The sequence below is a fragment of the Brachyhypopomus gauderio genome, unplaced genomic scaffold, assembly GCF_052324685.1.
Source record: "Brachyhypopomus gauderio isolate BG-103 unplaced genomic scaffold, BGAUD_0.2 sc47, whole genome shotgun sequence".
NCBI lineage: Eukaryota > Metazoa > Chordata > Actinopteri > Gymnotiformes > Hypopomidae > Brachyhypopomus > Brachyhypopomus gauderio.
In genome coordinates, this window is record NW_027506873.1 from 915,944 (window position 1) to 925,394 (window position 9,451).

Below are 9,451 nucleotides of genomic sequence, written 5' to 3' on the forward strand. Positions count from 1 at the left end.
AACCTGCGCGCGACCCGTCGAAAGCGTTACGTGGCAGTACTAGTGTAGCTCGCGCAACTCGAAATAGCCTCGACAGTCTTCGGCTTTGTGGCTTTGCTCGCTCTTCAGAGTCTTTAGAGTATTAGCTACTAACTCTTAATGAGTGTGGTATTACTAGCAATTAGTAAGTTTCACTCAAAACTACAATGTTTACATTTTCAGAGATCGTCCTTCTCTTCGCTGTGCTGTCAGCCACTGCGTCGGGCTACTTTGTTAGCATAGACGCTCACGCGGAAGAGTGTTTCTTTGAGCGCGTGAACTCAGGCACGAAGATGGGCCTCATGTTCGAGGTCGCTGAGGGAGGCTTCCTGGACATCGATGTGGAGGTGAGATGTCTGAAGTGATGTGGAGGTGAGATGTCTGAAGTGCTGACACGGATGTGTCTCTAACCGGTTGTCTGGACACCTGTGTGTTTTGAACGCGCAAGCTAACGCGCGGTGCCGGTGGGCAGCTAGCTCGCGGACGCTGGGTGGTCTGTGGAGAAGGTTAACGTGGGACGGCCGGCTGTGATCTCGCCTTTGCTGCCTCACAGATTTTGTTAATTGCAGTGTAGTTATCGTTCACTATGACACTGTCAGTATGCTAGTTAGGTTGCTTGCTAGCTGTACCTCAAAATGCTACAAATCTTCATCTTCATCGGTTGTCTGATGTGGCAGCTGTCAATTATCATATGTTGGTAATTGACAGTTTGATTTTTAAACTTGCTTTCAGATAACGGGGCCCGACGGAAAACAAATTTATAAAGGGGACCGTGAGTCAAGTGGGAAGTACTCTGTTGCTGCCCATATGGATGGAACTTATAGGTTTTGCTTCAGTAACAAGATGTCTACCATGACCCCCAAAATTGTGATGTTCACCATTGACATCGGCGAAGCTCCTAAAGGTCAAGACATGGAGACAGAAGGTAGATGGATCCGTTAATTTAATCCAAGATCGCACGTTGTTTGGTTCACCATGTGATTAGCCATGATGTTAACATCTGGCTTAATTAATTAATTTATTTTAAAAAATAATTAAATTTTGTACAGAATTATCTTACTTTTCTTTTTATCTGGGGTATGTTGTTTTCTCGTTTCTCATTTTGAGCTTTTCATGTTTATTTAATGTCTATTTTGCCTTTTCCATGACTGTTGCTCCATCATCTTCTCAGGCGGTGGTGACAGCTGGGATGGTAGGCATAGGCAGCATAAAAAGAAGCTTAAAAAAAAACACTTAAGCGAAGTTTAGCTTTACTCTCACTCGTGCCATGGTTTGATTTTGAATTTGCTAATGAAATTTAATGTTGCCTGTTGCACTGTGCAGGTAATAAGGTGCTGACAGCAATACCCAACTGTTGCACAGTGTAGAGACATTTATAGATTAAGAATAATTTGATGACATTAGGAGTTTTTCAGTGTGTTGGCTGGCAAGCTGTTTATGCATGTTATTCATACTATAAACAACAAGAAGTGCACTTTCACAACAGTGTGAACAGAAGCACGTTATACTACTGATTCAGTTAACAATTCCCATGCATGCAAAGGTGTGTGCGTGCGTGCGTGTGTGTGTGTGTGCGTGCGTGCGCGCGCAGAAATTGCTTCTTGTCTGTTAACATATATTTTGGTCAGTCTGATGCTTACATTCATGTATTAATAACATTTTCTATGAGATGTGGATGTGGTGCTTCATCTGCATGTTTCAAACATGCACATGTCTCAGAATGTGATGGTTTCATTCAGGTCCCACCCTTCTCTTGTCTTTCAGCTCACCAGAACAAGTTGGAAGAGATGATCAATGAATTGGCAGTAGCCATGACAGCTGTGAAACATGAACAAGAATATATGGAGGTCCGGGAAAGAATACACAGAGCAAGTAAGTCTGTGTCCATAACTCTGCTGACTTTCAAAACATGAATATATGAGGTACACAAACTATTTTTTTTGTAATAATGATAATATAAAGGTATGCATCTGTCTTTCTTCTGTAGTCAATGACAACACCAACAGCAGAGTAGTGCTTTGGTCGTTCTTCGAGGCTCTGGTGCTTGTTGCCATGACTCTGGGACAAATTTACTACTTGAAGCGATTTTTTGAAGTACGACGAGTTGTGTAAACCATACTTCGGAAGCCCCATAGTGCTCCTCCATGAAGACGGCGATTTGGTTTGGATATGCAGCCGCAAGCAAATTTGAGAAGAACCCGTTATCAGTCTCGCAATTTCTACCCTTTTCTTTATAAATAGTTATGTAAAGGTTTCCATTTATTTGATTTGGGGAGCTTTGCCCTTTCAGGCTATTCTTTGGTGTTCACTTTAATTTCTTTAAACCCTGATACTTTGTATACTGCATAAGTGTGAACATTTTTAAATAGAACTGATTTCTTCCAGACCACTTAAGAAAACAATAAAATCAGTAATATAAGGATGATGTTGACTTGGCTGTTTATGATTAAGCATAATGTGATATAAATTGCATTTGAATATTTTGCCAAAAGCTTTGAATGTCCTGAAGGTAAAATGTAGCTACATTGCTAACTTGTATAGAAATGAGAAATGAAAGCTGCATTAAGTGGTGTGGCAATAAGCTTTAGATGCAAACCTTGATGCTTCTTTTGACATCCCGACATGCATTAAATATGACTGGTTATGTATTAGAACAGCTCTGTTTTTAAATGTTTAGGTGGGATATCCTTTTGTCAGTTTGCTGAGTTCTTTGTTAACACAGTGAGGGGAGTAATTGATATACTTTTGTACTTTGACACGTCTATATGGACATCCTCAAGCGTGTGTGCTATACAGAAATGAAATTGGCAAAGACTACTGCAGAATTACTGTTGAAACTGTACAAAATGTAAAGTAGAATGCTCATGTATGTCAAATGTGAATCTGGTTTAATAAAACATGGTATTCTTTAAAACTTTCTTTACTATCTTTTCCACTATAAATTGTGTTTAAGTAATTGATGTAAGCCTTATTTTAAGCTGTTGTGAACTGACAGCTAGTGATAAAGGACAACAAACATCAGTTCACTGTAGTTATGTTCTATTTGGGTAACCCATTGATGAGTTTAATATAGAAAAGGAAACGGACAAATTATGCTGAAAGCCGTCATCGAAATGTGCAAATAATCTATACTGTGTAATGTGTACATATAATGAATTACTGTCAAATAAAATATTGTAATATAATACTATGTAATAGTTTTAGCAAAAGCTCCCTCTACAGGTAAAAAAAACCGAGGGTGACGTTTTGAACGCTAAAAGTTAATTTGGTTGTTTCTTGGACCTTAAAATACCCGGATTTGCAATACTTGTTCGGTAGGCAGAGTTGCCTGGTTCGCGGTTTTCACGCCAAATTCGGCTTGTTTGAAAATCCAGCCACGGGTAAAAATTCTGGGGTCGTGGTATGCGGTTACCGCGGGAGTTACAAGTCAACACTAAGAATCGATCGCGATATAATACTTAATTTGTCTCCATTTTACACCGTCGACAGATTCAGGCATAGCCGCGGGAAGGTATTTTGCTTAGGGGGTGCTGAAAGGGGGGGGGGGGGTAGTGTTGCGCTTTACAACGTCACAGCAAATATGCAAATACAAGCCCTACACTCTGAGTTTGACAGCAAGTACAGCACAAGATTACATATAGCCTACACCAGCTATTTAACAGAGAAATGCACTCTGCACAGCGGCAGGACAAACCACTGTCCTACCTCAGGGTTGCCAACTCTCACGCATTGAGCGTGAGACACACGCATTTGACTGTCTTCACATGCTCTCACGCCACACATCCGAGTTCTCACGCCGAAAAAAAATCTAGTTTATTTACCTCTGATCTACATCTATGATGCAATGAGTTACTAGTTCGCTCTGGCGCCAACCACCGGCGGTCGATCACGATATATTACTTAACTTGTGTCCATTTTACGTTCACCCCCCATCGACAATTTACACTCGCCACCGCCTCCAGGTTCAAATCTCACTCCAAGCGATCTTGAAAAGTTGGCAACCCTGCTACCTTATTTCTGCAGCTGCGCCCAGGTGTCTCATAAAACCCAAAACATAGCCTTTCTCTCAGGGTTGGCACTAATGAAAGTCTTCATTAAAACGTGAATGTCCAAACTCTCCAAAATGTGACTGTGCACATGCATAAGTGCTAGATGTGTCAGTCTCTTTTGTGTCATTGTAGTGCGGTTTTCAGGCGGCACAGAGCAGAGAACGTTCTCTCAGATGAAGCGGCTGAGACAGGAAGGCTGAGGCAAAGCTTTATAAAGTTTTCAGCTTGTTGGAAAACACTTCGTGTTTGAGGATGGAGCTTAGATATGCTTGTTGCTATGTCCTGCACGCTGTTGCACTGTGAACCTTGAATGACATCACCAAGCATTTTTAATTGAAGTTCCAGGCGCACTCGGTCACCATTTAGCTGCTATGGATGATGAACCAGATTATTATTATTATTAGTAGTAGTAGTATCAATATTTACTAAATGATTATTTATTTATTTTTTTATTCATTTTTATGTTTTGGTATCTATCATTTTTCTTTAGTTACAGACGTTTGAAGTTATACTCGTAGTGCCCACAGGGGGTGCTGCAGCACCCCCAGCACCCCTACTTCCCGCGGTTATGGATTCAGGCTTCTGAAAGGCGGGTTTTACACTGACTTTGTGCGGGATTTATTTGTAGGACCTGGTAACCCTGCCGGTAGGCGGCAACATTTACTAGTACTCGGAGCACAAACTGGGAGTAACGTACGTCTGACAGGGACACTACGTTATGACCATCTTTATTTATAATCAGCAAGGCAAGTCTGGCTTCATCGGTCAGCTTTGGTGTACAGCATTTTAAAGTATCATTAAATTAAAGTGTCATTACTACACATCAGAGTGCACAGAACATTTTTGAAAAATAAACCGGAAAACAAGAAGTCAGCCTGGGTTTCCAGTCGGACCGTATATTCTGTTGCACAATAAGTGTCCTGCATGGAAATTTGGTGAAAGAGAAATCATAGTTTGCTAAGTCAAAATCAAAAGATGGAAAATATAACAGATGGAAAATGGGACAGTTTGCCTGTTAAACTTCATGAGAGCGTATTACTCACTCTGGAAAAAAACGGATTTACATATATGACACCAGTTCAGGTATTATTAACAATTGTTACCAGCATTTGGACAGCAGATTTTTCATCTCGATTGGTAGCCTGCTGAATATTTACCATGCCAGCTAACTACCTTGAAATCTGAATGTGTTTCGTTTTAGTCTGCCTGCATCCCCCTGTTCATGGGCAATAAAGATGTTGCTGCCGAAGCGGTAAGGATGGAACATCACGTCACTTTCTGTTACCAAGTATTTCAAGGAGATGGATAAAACTCTTATACCTCTAAAATCCAACCTTCCAGGTAACAGGTAGTGGGAAGACCCTTGCCTTTGTTATTCCTGTGATAGAAATTCTATTGAAACGTGAAGTGAGGCTGAAGAAAATGCAGGTATGACAGCAATCACAAACCCTTCAAAAGATACTACTGTCAAAAGTATCGGTGCAATCTTGAGATCAATCTAATCAATATTAGAAGTTTGTTTAAGACATTTCTCTTTTACAAGAAGCAAAGCAAGCTTTATTTGCTGTGTTTGCAGGTCGGTGCTTTGATCATCACACCAACACGAGAGTTGGCAACACAGATAAGTGAAGTTATGGGCCAGTTTCTTGAAGGATTTCCTCAGTTCAGGTTGGTGTAGCCATGAAACTGCACAATGTACAATACTAAGAGATTTTTAGGAAATCAAAGCAAATTTTAACATTTAACTCTTTTCTTTTCAGACAAATTCTTTTAATTGGTGGAAGCAACCCAATTGAAGATGTAAATAAATTCAAGGACTATGGGTCAGTAATGATTGTGGTTTTGTTGCACCTTGTGATTTTCATTTCATCCTGCATCCATTGTGGCTCTCTCAAGTGTTTACTATACTATCCCTGTACTACAGGTAATATCGTAACCCGTAGTGATTGGCCACAGGCAGTCATTTTAATATTTATCCCTTTGTTTTCAAAACAGCACAAAAATTGTTGACATTTGGAGTAAAAAAACTGAAGAGCTAAAACTGGTCACCACCTGCACTCATGATTTGAATAGAAATCTGATTCAGGTCAATGAGTGTGTCTGTTCTTTTCTAATTGTATAGAAATACTGTATGTTGAAATCATCTGTAAAATCACACAACACACATATATTGTTATATATCAGTTAAAAAAGGTTTGAACATTTTACCTAGTATAAAGTAAATAAGCAATGATTTAGTATAAAGTAAATAGTATAAAGTAAATAAGCAATTAAATTGCAGTGGAAACATTGTGATTGGAACGCCCGGGCGGCTGGAGGACATGTTGAGGAGGAAGGCTGACGGGCTGGACCTGGCCAGCTCTGTGAAGGCTCTGGACGTGCTGGTTCTGGACGAGGCCGACAGGTTGCTGGACATGGGCTTCGAAGCAAGGTGCTCTGCATCAAATCTTTGGAGCTCTTGGGAAATCACCATTAAGCTTCCCATGGATGACAAAGCCTCTTCCTTCCATCCACAGTCTGAACACCATTCTGGGGTATTTGCCTAAGCAGAGACGCACAGGCCTCTTCTCCGCCACGCAGACACAGGAGCTGGAGAAGCTGGTGAGGGCCGGCCTTCGCAACCCCGTCCGTGTCACAGTGAAGGAGAAGGGGGTGGCGGCTTCTAGCGTGCAGAGGACTCCATTCAGGCTCAGTAATTATTACACGGTGAGTATAATGTGTCTGCTACGACCTGTTCTGCTGTCCTTCAAAATAAAAGGTTTTTGTAAGCTGTTGCAAGATGAGTAAGACATTTATATTTGGAAATAGGGAAAAACAATTTGCAGAATGAAGTAATGTCAATGAATTGTAATGTAACGTATACAAATGGTCAACGGATGCTACAAAGTTTATTTCATTCTGACACTGCTACATCTCATACCTTTTTATTTCTGGTAGATTTGTAGAACAGAAAATAAATTTAACACACTGGTGGCATTCCTGAGACAACACAAGCATGAGAAACAGCTAGTCTTTTTCAGGTACTGGACTCCCATCCATGAAAATGAATCACAAAAACTATTTAAATCCTTCCACATTAAAAGTACACCTGCTCTCATTGTTTGTACTCTGTTTCTGGCCTGCTCCTACAGTACATGTGCCTGTGTGGAGTACTTTGGCAAAGCCTTGGAGGTCTTAATCAAAAACACCCCCATTCATTGTATCCACGGCAAGATGAAGGACAAACGCAACACAATCTTCTCTCAGTTTCGGGAGCTAAAGAGGTAAAAATGACTAAGTGATGTTGTTATTACACTATTATGTGACGCCCAACATTTTCTTGTTCTCTGGTTTGTTTTAATTGATCAAACATGTAGAATAAAAGTCTGTCATAACAGATGTTAAAAAATATTTTTAATGTTAAAGCAGTAATTCATTGCTTCATAGCTAGTGGGATACATTTAGTATAATGTCAATAACATAATGTTAATTGATTTGCATATACTGCTAACATTTGCATATATGGGTGAACATTTCCTTTAAATGTAATTGGTGATTTACATAAGTAAATGCTATTTGCAGTGGGATTCTTGTGTGCACTGATGTCATGGCTAGAGGCATCGATATCCCAGATGTGAACTGGGTTCTCCAGTATGACCCACCTAGCAGTGCAAGGTAAGGAGTGGGCAGAGCTGACATAATTGGGTAGTCGTGGCAACCACGTTCATCAGATGACTGTGATGAATCTCTTCCTCAGCTCATTCGTGCACCGATGTGGACGAACCGCTCGGATTGGGAACCGAGGCAACGCACTTGTCTTTCTGCTCCCCATGGAGGAATCCTACGTGAACTTCCTGTTAATCAATCAGAAAGTAAGCTAAAATAGAGCTTTAACTTTAATTATTCATGTTGATTAGTAGCTAAGGAAGCTAAATGAAATGACCCATTCCTGCTGTTGCACAGTGTCCACTCCAGTTGTATCCTGCTGTGAAAGACGTGGTGGATGTGTTGCCCAAACTGAAGGCTTTGGCACTAGGGGACAGAGCCGTGTTTGAAAAAGGCATGAGGGCGTTTGTCTCCTATGTGCAGTCTTACGCAAAACATGAATGCAGTCTTATATTCCGGATCAAAGGTTTGAGCTTACTGACATTTGAGGTTTTTTGGGGTTTTTTTTATGTCAGTTTTTAAAATCCAGACATGAATTAGCTTTTTGCAGCTGTAAATAAATATTTGTTTTCATTATGAAAGTTTATATATCTTCATTATAGAAGTCTTCAAGATATATTGTACATATGTCTGTGTGGATACACTAGGACTGTTGGTGTAAATGTGTCTAAACGGTTTCCCTGTTTTGCTCAGATCTAGACTTTGGATCATTAGCTCGGGGCTTCGCTCTTCTCCGTATGCCCAAAATGCCCGAACTGAGAGGCAAAACATTCTCGGACTTTGAAGAAGTCCCAGACACAGATGCTATCTGTTACAAAGACAAGAACCGGGAGAAACAGAGACGGAAAACATTACAGCAGCAGATGGAGAAGGAAACGCAGGCACCATCCAAGAAAAACTTTGCTAAGAACAAAGCCTGGTCTAAGCAGCAATCCAAAAAATACAAGAGGAAAAAGATGGCTGCCAAGAGGGAGCTGGATGAGGTTGGTGTGTTTGAACTGCGCGGGCCCATATTCAAGAATGGTTCTTGATTCAAAAACAAAAATCATTTATGGTTTATGCTTTTCTCATGGGCCCCCATGGGTCTGACACATCACTGTAGTTTTCCAACTAAGCTTTGGTGGGTGGGTGGTTGTGTGTTTTATTTTTATTTTTATTTTTTTGCAGGGTTCAGACGTTGATGACGAGGACATGAAGGAGCTTCTGAGTGACACACGCCTACTGAAAAGGCTGAAGAAGGGAAAGATCAGTGCGGAGGAGTTTGACAAGCGTATGACTAAAGGAGGGAGAAAGAACACCACTGCAGGTCCATCTCACTTGGACAGCTCCGAAGGGGAAGAGGAGGACCTGTGACTTCTGCAGAATCGCTGCACACCTACATGGACAGTTGAATGTGCTGTTTCAGTACAGATGAGGTTTGAGTTTCAATGCGTTTTAAGATTTTGCATAAAATGTTTTTATTACAGTTCTGTACTAGCAGATTGAACTGCATGTACTGTTAATATGTGCAGATGAGAGAATCTAAATAAACACTTAAAATCTTACAGGATGGGATGAAATTCAAACTTGTACCGATATGCACTCAATTAAACGATTACAAAAATAGTTTTTTATTGTCAATTTGTTTAATTTACCTGTATAAAAAACAGAAGATGTATTTCTTTTTATATTTATTTAAAGAAAAAATGTAGGTTCATACTATGTTAAATTTCATAGTATGTTAAATGATGACGATTATT

The 9,451-nt window shown here is 40.3% G+C and overlaps 2 protein-coding genes across 3 annotated transcripts; both read left to right on the forward strand.

The window, feature by feature from the left end:
* Positions 1–2,932, forward strand: tmed2 (transmembrane p24 trafficking protein 2). 2 transcript variants are annotated; one of them, XM_076986606.1, is made up of 5 exons: positions 1–365; positions 751–943; positions 1,190–1,210; positions 1,783–1,890; positions 2,006–2,932. In XM_076986606.1, exons 1-5 carry the CDS (start codon positions 186–188, stop codon positions 2,128–2,130), a joined length of 627 nt encoding a protein of 208 aa, XP_076842721.1. In that variant the 5' UTR covers positions 1–185; the 3' UTR covers positions 2,131–2,932. The 2 variants fall into 2 exon arrangements, with proteins under 2 accessions (XP_076842721.1, XP_076842722.1); XM_076986607.1 differs by lacking the exon at positions 1,190–1,210 and having other exon boundaries at positions 3–365.
* A 1,822-nt stretch (positions 2,933–4,754) lies between these two features.
* Positions 4,755–9,317, forward strand: ddx55 (DEAD (Asp-Glu-Ala-Asp) box polypeptide 55). The gene is made up of 14 exons (XM_076986640.1): positions 4,755–5,150; positions 5,269–5,319; positions 5,409–5,495; positions 5,644–5,735; positions 5,828–5,890; positions 6,349–6,498; positions 6,584–6,773; positions 7,005–7,087; positions 7,199–7,330; positions 7,629–7,721; positions 7,804–7,918; positions 8,010–8,178; positions 8,406–8,695; positions 8,880–9,317. The coding sequence occupies exons 1-14, from the start codon at positions 5,043–5,045 to the stop codon at positions 9,063–9,065; spliced, it is 1,809 nt and encodes a 602-aa protein (XP_076842755.1). The 5' UTR covers positions 4,755–5,042; the 3' UTR covers positions 9,066–9,317.
* Positions 9,318–9,451: the final 134 nt, after the last annotated feature.